The sequence below is a fragment of the Plecotus auritus genome (assembly GCF_963455305.1).
Source record: "Plecotus auritus genome assembly, chromosome: 2".
Taxonomy (NCBI): domain Eukaryota; kingdom Metazoa; phylum Chordata; class Mammalia; order Chiroptera; family Vespertilionidae; genus Plecotus; species Plecotus auritus.
In genome coordinates this window covers 196,450,043-196,467,699 of record NC_137771.1, presented here as the reverse complement: position 1 = coordinate 196,467,699, position 17,657 = coordinate 196,450,043, and the positions used below count along the sequence as shown (strand labels likewise).

The 17,657-nt window shown below is 39.1% G+C and overlaps 1 protein-coding gene across 5 annotated transcripts in view; it reads right to left on the bottom strand.

Annotated features, from left to right (window-relative positions):
- Positions 1-17,657, bottom strand: part of TNIK (TRAF2 and NCK interacting kinase) — a 372,736-nt gene that overhangs the window by 115,404 nt on the left and 239,675 nt on the right. For all 5 annotated transcript variants that reach the window (XM_080655707.1, XM_080655708.1, XM_080655709.1 and 2 more), the window contains exons 6-7: positions 15,711-15,801; positions 13,602-13,732 (exon numbers count right to left, since the gene is read on the bottom strand). In XM_080655707.1, the coding sequence (XP_080511833.1) occupies positions 13,602-13,732; positions 15,711-15,801 (222 nt within the window). The remainder of the gene's footprint in view (positions 1-13,601; positions 13,733-15,710; positions 15,802-17,657) is intronic.

Genomic DNA, 17,657 nt, shown 5'->3' with positions numbered 1-17,657 from the left:
CCTATTCTCTAATTTGTCTTTCTCTGGTGGTCACCTTTATTTGGGGTTATTAATATCATGAATACATTTCTGTTCAGTACCTTGTGCATTGTACCTGGTTGTGTTGTATTTTGTGCCTTTAAATCAACGCAGGAGACGGAGAACTACATAACCAGACACCCAGAGAAGAGAGATCATGGGGAGACAAAGAAACAGCTTGCATATGAAAGGAAAGCAGGCATTACCAGAAAAGAAAGTAAATGAAATGCAGGCAAGCAACCTGCCAGAGAAAGAATTCAGAGAAATGGTCATAAGGTTGCTGAAAAGAATGGAAGACAAATTCGACAATATGTGTAAGAACCAAGAGGAAATGAAGAAGAACCTAGAAGAAATGAAAAATGACATCGCTGCTGTAAAGAACTCAATAGAAAGCAGCAAGTGTAGACTAGAAGAAGCAGAGGACCGCATCTTACCTTGTAGAAGACAAGGTAAGAAAAAATACCGAAGTAGAGCAGCTTCTAGAAAAAAAATTAAAAAGCAGGAGGAGAGCCTAAGGGAACTTTGGGACAACACGAAACAAAACAACATCCGCATAATAGGGGAGCCAGAAGGAGAGGAAACTGAGCAAGTAATAGAAAACCTGTTTGAAGAAATAATGACAGAAAACTTCCCTGATATAGGGAAGAAAACCCCCACACAAATCCAAGAAGCTCACAGAGTACCAAGCAAAATGAACCCCAAAAGACCGACACCAATGCACATTATAATTAAATTGGCAAACAACAACAACAAAGTAAGAATCTTAAAAGCAGCCAGAGAGAGACAGAAAGTTACCTACAAAGGAACCCCCATCAGTCTAGCAACTGATTTCTCAACAGAAACTCATCAGGCCAGAAGGGAATGGAATGAAATATACAAAGTCATGCAAAGGAAGGCTCTGAATCCAAGAATACTGTACCCAGCAAGGCTATCAATCAAAATTGAAGGTGAAATCAGGACCTTCACAGACAAAAAAGGACTAAGGGAATTTATTACCACAAAACCAGCAATGTAAGAAATGCAAAAGGGTCTGCTGTAAAAAAAAGAAATAGGAAGTGAAGAAGGAACACAGGGGTAAAGAATAAAAATGGCAACAAATAAGTACCTATCAATAATAACTTTATTTTTTAAAATTTATTTTTATTTATTTTTTATTTTTTTATTGTTTGAAGTATTACAAATAGTAGTACATATGTCTCCTTTTTTTCCCCCATTGACCTCCCCCCCAGCCTCCCCTACCCCCCAGTACATGCCTTTAACTGCCCTCCCCCACCAGTGTCTTGTATCCATTGGTTATGCTTATATGCATGTGTACAAGTCTTTCGGTTGATCACTTACCAATAATAACTTTAAATATAAATGGATTAAATGCCCCAATCAAAAGACATAGGGTAACGGAATGGATAAGAAAACAAGACCCATATATCTGCTGTCTATAAGAAACCCACCTCAGAAAAAAAGACGCACACAGACCGAGGGTGAAGGGATGGAAAAAGGTTTTTCAGGCGAATGGAAATGAGAAAAAAGCTGGGGTAGCAATAATATATTTGACAAATTAGATCTCAAAGTGAAGGACATAACAAGAGATAAGGAAGGCCACTTCATAATACTAAAGGGAGCAATCGAATAAGAAGAAATAACTCTGGTAAACATATACACACCCAAAACAGGAGCACCCAAATACATAAAAAAACTCCTGGAGATATCAAGGGGGAGATTGACAGCAATACAATCATAGTAGGAGACTTTAATACCCCACTATCACCATTGGACAAATCCTCTAAACAAAAAAATCAGCAAAGAAAAATCAATCCTAAATGACTCACTAGACCAGATGGAATTAATTGACATCTTCAGAACATTTCACCCCAAAGCCACAGAATATACATTATTCTCAAGTGCCCATGGGTCATTTTCAAAGATAGACCATATGTCGGGTCATAGGCAAAGTCTCTTCAAATTCAAGAAGATAGAAATCATATCAAGCATCTTCTCAGATCGCAGTGGCATAATACTGGAAATCAACTACAATAAAAACAATCCAAAAAAATCAAACACATGGAGACTAAACAGCATGCTATTAAACAATGATTGGGTTACCAGAGAGATCAAGGAAGAAATAAAAAACATCATGGCAACAAATGACAATGAAAACACAACAATCCAAAATCTATGGGACACAGCGAAAGCAGTCTTGAGAGGGAAGTTCATAGCTCTACAAGCCTACTGCAAAAAACAAGAAACAATGGTAATAAATTACCTAACCCTACAACTCAAAGAGTCAGAAAGAGAGCAACCAGAAAAGCCCAGTGTAAGCAGAAGGAAAGAAATAATAAAGATCAGAGCAGAGATAAACGACATTGAGACCAAAAAAAAAAACAATACAAAAGATCAATGAAACCAAGAGCTGGTTCTTTGAAAGGATAAACAAGATTGATGAACCTCTAGTCAGGCTCACCATGAAGCAAAGAGAGAGGACCCAAATAAACAAAATCAGAAATGAAAGAGGTGAAATAACAATAGACACCACTGAAATACAAAGGATTGTTAAAAAATATATGAACAACTCTATTCCAACAAACTGGATAACCTAGAGGAAATGGACATATTCCTAGAAAAATATAACCTTCCAATACTCATTCAGGAAGAATCTAAACATCTCAATAGGCCAATAACTATGGAAGAAATTGAAGCAGTCATCAAAAAGCTTCCAGCAAACAAAAGCCCGGGGCCAGATGGCTTCACAGGGGAGTTTTACCAAACATTCAAGGAAGAACTAAAACCTATCCTCCTCAGACTATTCCAAAAAATTCAAGAGGAAGGGACACTTCCAAGCTCCTTCTATGAAGCCAGCATCACCCTAATACCAAAACCAGATAAAGACAACACAATGAAGGAGAATTACAGGCCAATATCCCTCATGAACGTAGATGCTAAAATCCTCAACAAAATTCTAGCAAATCGGATCCAGCAGTACATCAGAAAGATCATACACCATGACCAAGCAGGGTTTATCCCAAGAATGCAAGGATGGTACAATATCCGAAAATCAATAAATGTGATACATCACATAAACAAATTGAGAGATAAAAATCACATAGTCATATCAATTGATGCAGAAAAAGCATTTGATAAAATCCAACACCCTTTCTTGATAAAAACTCTCAACAAGGTGGGAATAGAAGGATCACACCTCAACATAATAAAAGCCATATATGATAAACCCACAGCTAACATCATACTCAATGGGCAAAAACTAAAACCATTTCCCCTAAGAACAGGAACAAGACAGGGATTCCCACTCTCACCATTCCTGTTCAAATAGTGCTGGAAGTACTAGCCATTGCAATCAGACAAGAAGAAGAAATAAAAGGCATCCAAATTGGAAAAGAAGAAGTAAAGCTGTCCTTATTTGCATATGACATGATATTGTACATAAAAAAACCCAAAAGACTCCATCAAAAAACTATTAGACTTAATAAATGAATTCGACAATGCAGCAGGATACAAAATTAATGGCAAGAAATCTATGGCATTTCTATACACCAACAGTGAACTTACAGAAAGACAGACTAAAGAAGCAATCCCATTTACCATAGCACCAAAAAAAATTAAGATACCTAGGAATAAACTTAACTAAGGAGGTCAAAGACCTATACGCGGAAAACTACACGACACTGAAAAAAGAGATAGAGGAAGACGTAAACAGATGGAAGAACATACCATGTTCATGGATTGGGAGAATCAACATCATTAAAATGTCCACACTACCCAAAACAATCTATAGATTCAATGCACTCCCCATTAAAATACCAATGGCGTATTTCACAGATCTAGAAAGAACTCTCCAAAAAATCATCTAGAATGAAAAAAGACCCCAAATAGCCACAGCAATCCTGAGAAAGAAGAACAAAGTAGGTGGGATCGCAATACCAGATTTCAAGCTGTACTACAAAGCCACTGTTCTCAAAACAACCTGGTCCTGGCACAAGAACAGACATATAGACCAATGGAATAGAATAGAGAACCCAGATATTGACCCAAACCACTATGCTCAATTAATATTTAACAAAGGAGGCATGAACATACAATGGAGTCAAGACAGTCTCTTCAATAAATGGTGTTGGGAAAATTGGACAGATACATGCAAAAAAAATGAATCTAGACCACCAACTTACACCATACACAAAAATTAACTCAAAATGGATACAGGACTTAAACATGAGGTGGGAAACCATAAAAATACTAGAGGAATCCAGAGGCAGAGAAATCTCAGACATATGCTGAAGCAATTTCTTCACCGATACCACTCCTAGGACAATGGAAGCTAAAGAGAAAATAAACAAATGGGACTACATCAAAATAAAAAGCTTTTGCACAGCAAAAAAAACCATCAACAAAACAACAAGAAAGCCTACTGTATGGGAGAACATATTTGCAAATGTTATCACTGATAAAGATTTAATCTCCAACATCTACAGGGAACTTATACAACTTAATAAAAGTAAGATAAATGATCCAATAAAAAAATGGGCAACGGACCTAAATAGAATCTTTTCGAAAGAAGACAGAATGAAGGCCAAGAGACATATGCAAACATGCTCAAAGTTACTAATTATCCGAGAGATGAAAATCAAAACGACAATGCGGTACCATCTCACACCTGTCAGAATGGCAACCATCAACAAATCAACAAACGACAAGGGCTGGCGAGGATGTGGAGAAAAAAGGAACCCTCATGCACTGCTGGTGGGAATGCAGACTCGTGCAGCCACTGTGGAGAACAGTATGGAGTTTCCTCAAAAAACTGAAAATGGAACTCCCATTTGACCCAGTAATCCCACTTCTAGGATTATATCCCAAGAAACTAGAAACATTAATCAGAAAGGATATATGCACCCCTATGTTCATAGCAGCACAATTCACCATAGCTAAGATTTGGAAGCAGCCTAAATTCCCATCAGCAGATGAGTGGATTAGAAAACTATGGTACATCTACACAATGGAATACTACGCTGCTATAAAAAAGAAGGAATTCTTACCATTTGCAGCAGCATGGATGTAACTGGAGAGAATTATGTTAAGTGAAATAACCCAGGCAATGAAAGAAAAATACCACATGATTTCACTAATTTATGGGAAATAAAGAACATTATAACCTGATGAATAAAAAGATAGATACAGAGGCAGTAAAGCACCCAACAGACTGTGAAATTACAGCAGGAATGCTGGGGAGTGTTGGGGAGAAAGGGAAATAGATCAACCAAAGGACTTGTATGCATGCATATAAGCACACCAATGGACACAAGACACTGGTGGGGGGGGGGTATGAGGACATGTGACAGGGGGTAGGGGAGGCTGGGGGAAGGTCAATGGGGAAAAAAAAGATATATGTACTAATATATGTAATATTTTAAACAATAAAAAATCTTTAAAAAATTAATTTGTCATTATTTGGGGTGGTGGAGCCATACTACAATATACAGATTATATAGCGAGAACTGTACAACTGAAACCTATATAATTTTATTAACCAATGTCACCCCAATAAATTCAATAAAAATTAATTTATCACTCAAATGTGTCTCTGGCTTAAACCATATGAAATCGCTGCTATTCAACTGTTTTCTACACTGTCCTATAATTAACTGCACATGTTTAAAGTGTATCATTTGCAAGGTTTGACATATGTATACTCCTGTGAAACCATCACTATAATCAAGAGGAGCAGGAATCAAGTGGTTTTGTATTGTGAAATGGGGTGCAAATATGAAGGTGGATATTTGGAGGGTTTCCATTCTAAGCTATATATATATATGGCTAACATGCAAAGTGTCCCCTAAGGAGTTCAACCAGGAGACCAGGAATTCAATTGCTCACTATGATGGGCGCTGACCACCAGGGGGCTGCGCAGAATGAAGGAAAGCCCCAGCTGGCAGCTGGAAGGCCTCGATCGGCCCTGATGGCTGGCCAGGCCTAGGGACCCTACCTGTGTATGAATTTCATGCACTGGGCCTCTAGTTACAAATAAAGCTGCTACATCCATCACAAGTCTTTGTATGGACATATGCTTTTTTTTTTTTTAAGAAAACACCCACGTATGGAATGGTATATGTCCATACTACCTAGAAATCTGGCACACAGTGGCCTCCAGAATATTAATTTCCTTCTTCTCTACTATTAGGTGAGACTGCCTTTGCCTGTTCAATTTAACCTTCTCTAATTTCCCTCTATTTGGTTGTAGCAGACACTGTTTGTTGGCTAACCCAACAGACATTTTCAACCCCCATTTCCTTTGCGGCCTTCATTTACGAGTGTAGGAAAGCTAAGTGTGTTTGTCCAGACTTCCCTACAGCTAAGGATGACAATTAAGAATGTGACAGAGCTGTGGCCAATGAGACACAGGCAAACATCTTCTGGGAGCTTCTGAGATAGCTTTTGCTTTTCCTGAAATAAGTGACAAATACAGCCAATGTCTTGACAATTCTTCCCCACTTCTTCGTGCCTTGAAGAAAAGCATGCTCTTTGAGCTACAGCATCCTTCTTGCAAACATGTGACAATAAGTCAAACTAAAAATGACAGGACAGAAAGGTAGCAGCCTGGGTTTTAAAGACATCAATGAGGCCCCACACCAACTCTGAACTGCTGGCCTTTAAAATTCTGAAATGTCAGTAAGTACAGCCCAAAGCATTCCTTACTGATAATATGCACAGAGCAATGATTTGAAGAAGCACATTTTGACAGTAGGGAAATGGAGAGAGGGCCCAGTTGTTAGGTGCCTGGATTTATCCCATAAGAAACAGGAAGGGTCCGTGAAAAGAGATGCTGCCTTTATTCAGTTCATAACATCTCAGATCCCCTCTAAGGTGGCTTTCCCCAAGCCCCCAAACAACTCCTTCAAACCAAAGGTCACACCGTCCAAACTCCTGAGCATCCTGTCACATGACCAGGCCAGAAACAGCTTCTTCTTTAAGCCCTTTTTTGACGGCATCATTAGAATCATTTTTTTTTTTTCTGGGGTTCTCTTGTTTTACAAAAAGAACATTTATATTCCTTGCCATATATATATATACACAGAGCTGCTTGTAAGCTATGCTTAACTGCCCATGCTAGAGAGCAATAAATGTCCTTCATGGGCCTTGTTCAAGCCTTTGGGTGCATTAGCAAGTCCCCAAGACACTTCAGAACTTAAATACGGGAGAAAATGTTCCAATTACAACAGGCAAGACAGATCACAGGAGACGAGAAAGGGAAGAGGGAGGAACAAGATGAGGAGAGTTCGGGAGAGATAAGTTTCCTTCATGGCCATGGTGTGACTCATTTTGGCAGGAGCTCGGTAATTCATTATTTCAGAGGTACGGTGCTGCCTACCCTGTGGCATGATTAATAGTCTAGTCTTGTGCGCATTACAAACAAAACAGAGACAAATTCTAATGCCTCTGAGGAGGCGGAGGCAAGCACACCACTTCCGGCGGGTGGGGGGCCATCTGGCATGCAGGCAACTGGAGCACAAGATAGCAGGCCTTGGGGGTTGGGCTGCCCAACATGTACAGAAAAAATACTTTCAGATAGCCGAACCAAACACACACAAAAGAAGCAGTGTGGCACCGGGAAAGAGCCCAGCGTGCCCTGCGAGGCAGAGAGAGCCCATGCTGGACAGCCGAGCTTGGTGACTTGGGCAAGCCACTGAATTCCTCTGTGCCCATTTCCACACCAGTAATGTGAAGAGAACACTAACACATTAAAAAAATACTGGTGCAGACAGACCCTGAGGACCAGTTATCACTGACTGGCAGTTCAACCAGCACACCTGAGTCAGGTAAAATGGCAACGATGCTAGCTGGGCACACTATACATCTCTTTACTGACGTAAAGAAAAGCAAGGCCAGCCCAACCAGCGTGGCTCAGTGGTTGAACATTGATCTATGAACCAGGAGGTCATGGTTCAATTCCCTGTCAGAACACATGCCTGGGTTGTGGACTTGATCCCCAGTGTGGGACATTCAAGAGGCAGCCAATCAATGATTATCTCTCATCATTGATGTTTCTATCTTTCTTTCCCTCTCCCTTCCAATCTCTGAAATCAATAAAAATATATTTAAAAAAATAAACAAATAAAAGCAAGGCCAATTTGTGTGCATGTGGGGGGCACAGGAGAGAAAGATCTATAACAATAATAGAAGAATATGCAAATTGTCCAGGATGCTGTCACAGTAACGACCGAACAGCAGGCTGCGTGGGGTGACCAGGCTGGTAGGGTGGTTAGTGAGGGAAGACCAAACGACTGAACAGCAGGCTGTGTGGGGTGACCAGGCTGGTAGGGTGGTTAGTGAGGGATGGCCAAATGACTGAATAGCAGGCTGCATGGGGCAACCAGGCTGGCAGGGGGCCAGTTGGGGGTGACCAGGCCAGCGGGGGGGGGGGGGGCAGTTTTGGATTACCAGGCCGGTGGGGGGGGGGGGGCAGTTAGGGGCAACCAGGCCGGCAGAGGGGGGAATTCAGGGGCAACCAGGCCAGCAGGAAGGGGCAGTTGGGGGTGACTAGGCTGGCCAGGGGGACAGTTGGGGGCAACCAGGTTGGCAGGGGGGCAGTTAGGGGCAATCAGGCTGGCAGAGACAGTTAGGGGTGATCAGGCAGGTAGGCAGGTGAGCAGTTAGGAGCCAGCAGTCCTGGGATGTCCGACTGCCAGTTTAGGCCCGATCCCAGATTGTAGAGGGTGCAGGCTGGACTGAGGAGAACCCCCCCGCCCATGCATGAATTTTGTGCACCAGGCCTCTAGTATAAAATAAACATTTTAAGTTCTCCACCCACACGTCATAGAGCAATGGACTGGGGAAGAATAAGACTCCATTATGTGTACTATACTGTGAGTTGCCCTTTGCACTGAACATGCTATCTTGAGATATGCCCAGCTTCAATATGGACACTGCCTTGTTGCTTAAATGGCTCCATCGTATTCCGCTGGACAGATGTGCTAGTCTATTCATCCAATTCCCTACTAATGGGCTTTTGGCTGCTGAGAAGTTTCTAGTGAGTGGTTGTGTTAAAGCAGTAAGTATAGGGCTATAAATTACTTGACAAATCCCATCCAACCCAATGAAATTCAAATTGAAAAAGTAACAATTTAAACAGCCTAGGAATTTTGCAGTTTTATTAATTTCAAATCTCTTGAATGCTTATTATGAAATGAGAAAGCTTTCATTATTGCCCCACACACTTATCAGGGAAATGAAACCTTTCCTTTTGCTTGAAGTGTTTTGACAGAATTTCTGAAAACAAGAAAGGAGGGCCTCTGGGGGAAAGTGAGCACACCAGGCAATGAGATTCTGGTGTTCCTCCGAGAGGGACTATTTTCAGGCACTTACTGCGCCCGGGAGAGAACAGACAAAACCAGGCTGCAATAAAAAGCATGAGCTCTTCAGACTACTTTCCTACACAGACCCATATTTTAATGAATTATTGTAGTTTTTAGAAAAAATTATAGCAGTCTTTAAAGATATCATAGACAACTCAAAGAATCCTATATAATAAAAGCCTAGTATGCAAATTGACCGAACAGAGGAACTACCAGTGGGACCATGGGTTGCTATGATGTGCACTGACCACCAGGGGGCAGATGCTCAATGCAGGAGCTGCCCCCAGCCTGCAGGCCCTAGGCCAGCAGGGGGGGCCCTCCTGATTGCCCCACCGGTTGCCCCACAAATCAGCCCTGATCGCTGGCCAGGCCTAGGGACCCTGGTACATAATTTCGTGCACCAGGCCTCTAGTACATAATAATAAACCATAAAACAAGTCAAATAATAAAACCAAACTCACTCTTCTCTTTTGCATTCTACCTTTATTTTTGTAAATTTGTCTTTATTGTTGAAAGTATTACAGATTTCTTGCTTTTTCCCCCCACTGATGTCCTCCACCTGGAAACCACCCCTCCTAGGCCTTCATCACCCCATTGTCTGTGTCCATGGGTTATGTATATATGCATACAAGTCCTTTGGTTGACCTCTTTCCCACCCACCCATCCACCCCCACCTTCCCTCTGAGGTTCGACAGTCTGTTCCATGCTTCTGTGTCTCTGGATCTATTTTGTTTATCACTTTATTTTGTTCTTTAGATTCCACATATGAGTGAGATCATGTGATCCTATCTTTCTCTGACTGGCTTATTTTGCTGAGCATAATACTCTCCAGGTCCCTCCATGATGTCTCAAAAGGTAAGAGATACTTCTTTTTTACTGCTGCATAGTATTCCATGGTATAAATGTACCACAGCTTTTTAATCCACTCATCTACTTATGTTCTGCCTGTATTTTAAAGGAAGGGTTTTGTGGTAGGGAATCTAACCAAGCCCAGTGGCCTTCAAGCCCTCTTTTATTCTAAACATGCCCTCTAGGCTGAAAGTATCTGTAGTCCATGAGGACCCAAAGCAATAACATCCCTTTCTGAGGCTGGGATATACAGCTTGGTTAATTGGGCTACCAAGCACACAGTACCAAACCCTTGAACTTCGATGAGCTTACAAGTGAACTTTCTAGTCAAAAACTCCACATACCAATACAAGTTGACTAATTCCTTACACACAGTGGATATTCATTGGGTGAATGGATAAATGGTTTTAAATGTCAAAGGATTGTCCAGTTGTCTCCTGGTGATAAACCATATTGCTAAGAATAGTGAACAGAAGGAAGGATAAGACCTGGTGCCAAAAAAGAAGTAGAAAAATTATTTAAAGATAGCTTTCTTCTCTGGTCCACAATAAAATTGTGAACTGGTTGAAATGCATCTTCTAAGAGCCCCCAACCCTTCCTTTCTGCCCCATCTTCCTTATTGTCACCCTTTTGTCAAGTTCCTTCTTTTACCCGTGACAAGTGACCATTGAAGCTTACAGTCTTGCCATGACTTCTTCCTCCTCTGTACAGCCTACACTCAGGACAATCCTGAAAAACTAACTTACACTAAGGTCTAAATGGCTGATACAGTTGAATCTTGTCTCTCATCAGGATTCTTTAGTTTTTAATAAAAGACACAGAAATGAACCTTCACTTCTTTAATGTCTCAGGATACTTGTACAGTCACATGAACCTTCCAGTTCCTCTGAAGTCACCTGTGCAGCATAATGTGCCCTGGGGTTACTCATACACTGGGCTTTGTCTACACTGAGAGTTACTGCATGGGCTCCAAAATGTTCACTGGTCCCAAATTACATTCCTTAGCCATAATCTGAGGAAAGAGGACCAAGATACCAGTTTAATTCCAAGCTTTGGTTTGGCCGGAAGGAAGTTCTCTTCTATTTATTCTACTGAAAACAACTAAATCACAGGAGTCTATTTTACATCACGAAACAAAAGTTCACATGCACGATAGCCAGTCATAACACAGCCAGCTAAACGGCTAAGCTAAGGGTAGAGGTTTGAGACACTCTGAATCTCCATGGTATATTATAAAGTAGTCTAAAATATCTGTGGCCCAAATGTAGACTAATCAGTACTTGTTTAGTATGACTATAGTTTGAAGATTTGCTTATAGCCAATTATGATACACATATCTGGTCTGGGATATATATTTTGTAGTGGCTCCTCTCAAGGGATCTGCAAATTAATTTATTTAAATGGGTTACCATTGGCAGTTTAAATAAATGACATTTATTTTGGCAAGAGATTAATTTTTAACTTGGCTGCTGCTTTCAGACAGATTATTGTCAGGTTATGACAGTGAACTAACCTTGGAAGAAGGAGGAATTTACAGGGGATTATTTTGTTTTCAGACCTTTGAGCTTGCATTTCCCCAAAGAGGCCAATTATTTTGTCAATGCTCAGGGACACTGGGTCCCAAAAACACTGCAATGTTTGCATCTTTCTGACCTGCTTTCAATAATAACCCCACATCTGGAGAACTAAAAATGTTCTTTAAAAAAGGAATTTTTCACATATCCTCTTCAGAGGCTGTTTTGTTGGTAAACTAGAGATTTATATAGGAGAACATCTCCCAGGAGCAGGGTAATACAGGGCGGGGCAAAAGTAGACTCACAGTTGTGAGTACACCAAACATAGAGTTTGTTCTAATATTATTATTTCTTAACTATTGTATTATTTTCCATATAAACACTGTAAAACTACTTTGGCCCACCCTGGATATTGGGAAGAACTCTGAACAGAGCATTGGGGATCTGGGTTCAAGTCCCAACTCTAAGAAGATCACTAACTGAGTGTGTACTTGCAAATGCCTCGGCCTCAGTTTCCTCATCTGGAAGATGAGGGTATTTTAAGATGATCACTATAGTCCTTTGGTAAAAAGTCCACGTGCCATGAAACCAGTCTAGGTTTTGCCCAAGGTTGTCCTGGGATCTGCACAAAGATGACAGATCATATTTAGCATTTAGAGCCACACTTTCATCTCATGAATATCCCTTATTCCTTGTAAAACCAAAGCATACATTATATATGGAACACAGTTATATATGTAGTGACTAGATAAGCTATTCTCAGAATATTTGCTCACCACTAATTAAGTTATTACTGAGAGACTATTATTCACCAGGCCCTGTATATGGCATATTTACAAAGATTATCTCACATAAACATCATAGCAACTCTATGTAGATATCATCACCCTCATTTCACGGATCAGGAAACAAGCTCAAAAAGGATGATCTACTAGCCTTAAGTTGCATCACTAGGAAGTGGCTGAAATAGATGGAAACTATGCAGTCTTAGTTCAAAATTACTTTCTTTGAATTCCTTAAATATTACCCTTTATGGTGGCAACCAAGATCTACTGTACAGCCTAAAAACCCACAGTGCCTCTATCCCATCTGACCCCAATTTTAATGTCCCCACTTTCAAGCATAATTCATGACAACAATGTTACCTGACATTGCAACTATTAATGGACTAGGAACCCAAAATTATTTTTGATTACTGGCTAGCAGAATAGAAAAGAGGAGGGTTTCTTGGAGAAAGGGACAACTTTCACCCCTCTATTTAAACACTGCTTGGAATTTATTAACAAATTATCAGTTTATGATACAAAATTACAAGCCACAAATCAAATTTCTATGAAACACCACCACAGGCTACAGAAACGCCATAAAGTAGCTACCAACATCCCATTTGGTTCTCTCTCTTACTGTAAAAAAAACACACAAAACTCCAATAATTAAACTTGAAGCAATGTGGAATAAGTACATCTGATTATTTTTAATCAGAGAAAGATGACCCAAGACAACAAATTCATATCTTGGTTTCTTTTAACATAAAACATTATCTGTACATATACTTTGCAAAACATCTAAACTATAAGCAAAACAGCAAGATGTGCCCTAATTAGATGTGAGAGTAAATTCATGAGGATATAGAAAATGGTTTAAACTTTTTTTTTTTTTTTTTTACAAATAGGCAATCAGATATGATGGGTGACTTCATTAAAAAGATTCTCACTAGAATGTCTTATCATTTTAAATTCAAATAATGGTTTTTTTTTGCTCTTCCTTTGCATTACATATAGCCATGTGAGAATTTTCTAAAAGATTCAAGGGTGATTATTTTGGGCCTCATTTTGAAACATAATGAAGAAGCAAGAAGTCATACCTTGAAATCATATGTGGCATCCGGGTTTTCATCACAGGCAATAACTTCTGGTGCCATCCAGTAGGGAGTACCAATGAAAGTATTCCTCCTGCCCACTGTTCGATCCAGCTGGGCACTGACTCCAAAGTCCACTATTTAAGAGAAGGCAAAATGAATCAAGTTTATGGTTTTTATATGATGCTAAAATGAATACGCATTTTTGTTAAGATATACATAACATAAAATTTACCATTTTAAAGTGTTATAGTTCTGTGACATTAAGTACATTCACATTGTTGTGCAACCATCACTACTATTCAATTCCAGAACTTTTCCCTCTTCCCCAGCTGAAACTCTGTAGCCATTAAACAATAACTAGCCCCTCTCCCCTCCTCCCAGCCCCTGGTAAACCCCATTCTACTTGCTGTCTCTATGAATCTGACTACTACAGGTACCTCATATAGGTGGAATCATATAGTATTTGTCTTTTCGGGACTGGCTTACATCACTTAGCATAACGGTTTTCAAGATTAATCCATGTTGCAGCATGTGTCAAATTGTCCTTCCTTTTTGTTTTCTTTTTTAGGGGGGTGGGTGAAGGGAAATGGGAAGGGAAAGGGAAAGGTGTGCTCCTGGGAAATGTTCTTCCTTTTGAAAGCTGAATAATATTGTATTGTATGCAGGTGCCACATTTCGTTTTTCCATTCATTTGTTAATGGACACTTGGGTTGCTTCTTCCTTTTTGCTATTGTGAATGTGTATTTTTAAATTGCATGTATAAATGGATCAAGTGAACCAAGAACAAAATCACTAAGTGTTATATGTGTTTATACCAAGGCTTCCTGGGGACCAAAAATAGCTGTTAAATAAAAAGCAAACTTGGTTGCCACCATAAAGGGTAATATTTAAGGGATTCAAAGAAAGTGATTATGAACTAAGTTTCTGGAGTCAGACTGCATAGTTTCCACCCCATTTCAGCCACTTCCTAGTGGTGTGACTTAAGGCTAGTAGATCAACGTCTTTGAGCTTGTTTCCTGGTCCATAAAATGAGGGTGATATCTACGTAGAGTTGCTATGATGTTTATCTGAGATAATCTTTGTAAATCTGCCATATACAGGGCCTGGGGTATTATAGTATCTCAGCAATAACTTAATTAGTGGTGAGCAACTATTCTGAGAATAGCTTATCTAGTCACTACATATATAACTGAGTTTCCTATATAATGTATGCTTTGGTTTTACAAGGAATATTCATAAGATGAAAGTTTGGCTCTAAATGCTAAATATGAAATTTATACATTATAACCAAAAAAGGTAAGAACAAATGTTTGGGATATAAACATGGGAGATATTTAAATATCTGAAAATAACCAATTATACTGATAGTGCTTCTTTTCTAGGAGACATATTGTGTAGCCTATGAGATATCTGTCAATTTATACTCTTACTCATAGACATCAAGCTGACAAATGCATGTGGGGATTCTGTTTGCTTATAGTTTAGATAGCCATATCTGGACAATCTCAGATTTGTTACGGGAAGGGCTCTAATGGACAGCACCAGAGGAAAGGATTCCCTCACGGAGAACTCTGGCAGATGGAAGTGGGATAATTGGTATGCATGCCAAGTAGAATATTGGGCATCCATTTTGCACAGGTAATAATGAAATCAATGTAAATTCAACCTAAAACATATGGGAATACAGCAGGAATTCATTATTCTAAATATGTCTAACTATGGATATTTTTAATAAAAAATGGGTCACCATTGTTCTGTTATAGCAATAATGTAAACAAACAGTAAGATATAGGAAAACATTTCAAGGTCACTCACTTCTCATTTAAAGGGTCTTTGCTTTAAAAAAATCAATTATTTCTTTACATTAATTAAACACATGGTTCTGTTTAGCACAGACCAATTCACTCCTCAAAGTGCTTTTAGAAAATGTTATTGAAATAAACAAAAAAAATTTTCCTCTCCATTCTTAGCACAATGACCTACAAATCCACAGTGACAAATTTACATTCATTACAAAAACAAACAAACAAACAAAAAACAACAAAAAAGCCAGCTGTTGAAATAATCTTATCAATTCCTGCAATTCCTAGGCTCACTGGATTCTGTTCTTACCTAGTTTAACTTCTGCATTTTCAGTCAGCAAGACATTTTGCCCTTTAATATCTCGATGAATCACTTTATGCTGGTGCAGGTGACTCAGCCCCTGGAGTGACGGAGAGTTGAAAAGGATTAATAGGAACATAAGCCAAGATGCAAATAAACTATTTCAGATATTAATTATCCAAAAAAGAAGTAGACTCATCCAGAGATACTTTCATTATTATACTCATATCTTTCATGTACTCACAGTGCTGTACTAAGCCATAGGCAATGGATCAATATAAACTGAACTATAGAGGTGGCCCTTGCTATGCACGGTGCTGTGCTAAAGAAAATGCTTTCATACCTGCTCTGACCTCAGGAACCACCTACGAGATGATGTGGTTCAGCATACATGAGTTCAGCTAATAGTACCGTGAAAAGTGAGGACTGCCTGTCTTTGCTAGTCTATGGCGGGAACACCTATAAAGTCTACATACAAAAAACAAAACTGATTCAATGGAATCCTCCACTTTTGGCGGGAAATATTTGAATTTAAAAGTTACTTCCTATTACACAGATTTAATTAAGCACAATAAAATATTTCTCAGAATAGCCAAGACGTTTCCCATTGGCTTTAGCCAACGTGGCCCACATTAAAAAGGAAAGCAACAATTTCTGTTTCCTTTGTTGGCATTTATCACTGTCATTTTGAGTGCTTTATGACATGTGTGACTTTGTGTTCATTATATTAAATTATTATTCTGTGACATCCAAAACCTATCATATTCCAGGTCTCCATGAATTACTCTGATTTTGGCTTCTTTGGGGTGTTAGTTCTAAAACCTACAGATGTGCTCTAAGTCACATGTTTTTTCATAAAAAAAATATAATCTAAAAGATTCTAATTGGAATCTTGAAGCAAATTTTGTTATGCTAACAATTGATAACTCAAAGTATTGTACACCTAACTATTGCCATTTTATTAGTTATGATTTTCTGTACTTTTTATTTTTTCTCCATAACAACAAAATCATGGTATGAAAGATGAGGTTGACACGAAAAGAAAAAAACACAATAAATGTCTAAATTCCCTTATTGAAAAAATTCAGCATGAGAATATGGGTGACCAAAAAGGTCCACGTGTATGTTTAGGAATATCAGTAAATATAAACCATGCAAAAGGACAGTTGTAGTGGTTTGGGCCTTTAAAAATTACCTTTCGTATCGAGTTAGTTTGGCTCAAGGTAGGCATCAAGCAGATTAAAATGTATGTTTTTAATAGCATATTAACACCCCACGAATCCTTAAAATTCCATTCCCTGCTTCATCACCAAAGTGGTTGAAAGCAGGTACCAGAGCATATAAGTGAGCCAAAGGTTCATATGATGCAAGGAGGGTCATCTCTGAAACTCCTTATGATCAAATGTTCCTTCTAATGAGTCACCTTATCTCAAATGCCAGTATCATTTGGAAGAATGACTGCATTGGAAGAAGGAAGAAAACAGTGGTTTTCAAGCATTTTTAAACTAAGTATTGAGAGATACTCATGGGATTAAACCTCCCTTCTGCTTTTAGAACCCTGAAGATTACAGGACTGAGCCCCTACAGGGTTACCCAGCACAGCAAAAAGGTGTATTATGCAGAACCCGCTCTGAAGACCCAATAGATGCTTGGTACCCACTGGGTGGTCTGGATGACTAAAAACATTTATCGTGCTTTCTCTGAATGAGTAAAATATTGTCAGAAATTCAAATTAAGTTTACACGATGGCACATCAATACTTGGAGATAAATGTCAGATTTGAAGATCAGCAGCTGTACCTCCTTGTTTCTCCTCAAATTTCGTTTTGCGTTCTGTTTGAGAAATATTTTTGTCTACTGCAAAGCCATGGTGGTATTATCCTATATTTTCTCTTAGGAGCTTTATTTTTTTTTATATCATTCACATTTATGTCTATAATACAGCCCGAATTAATTT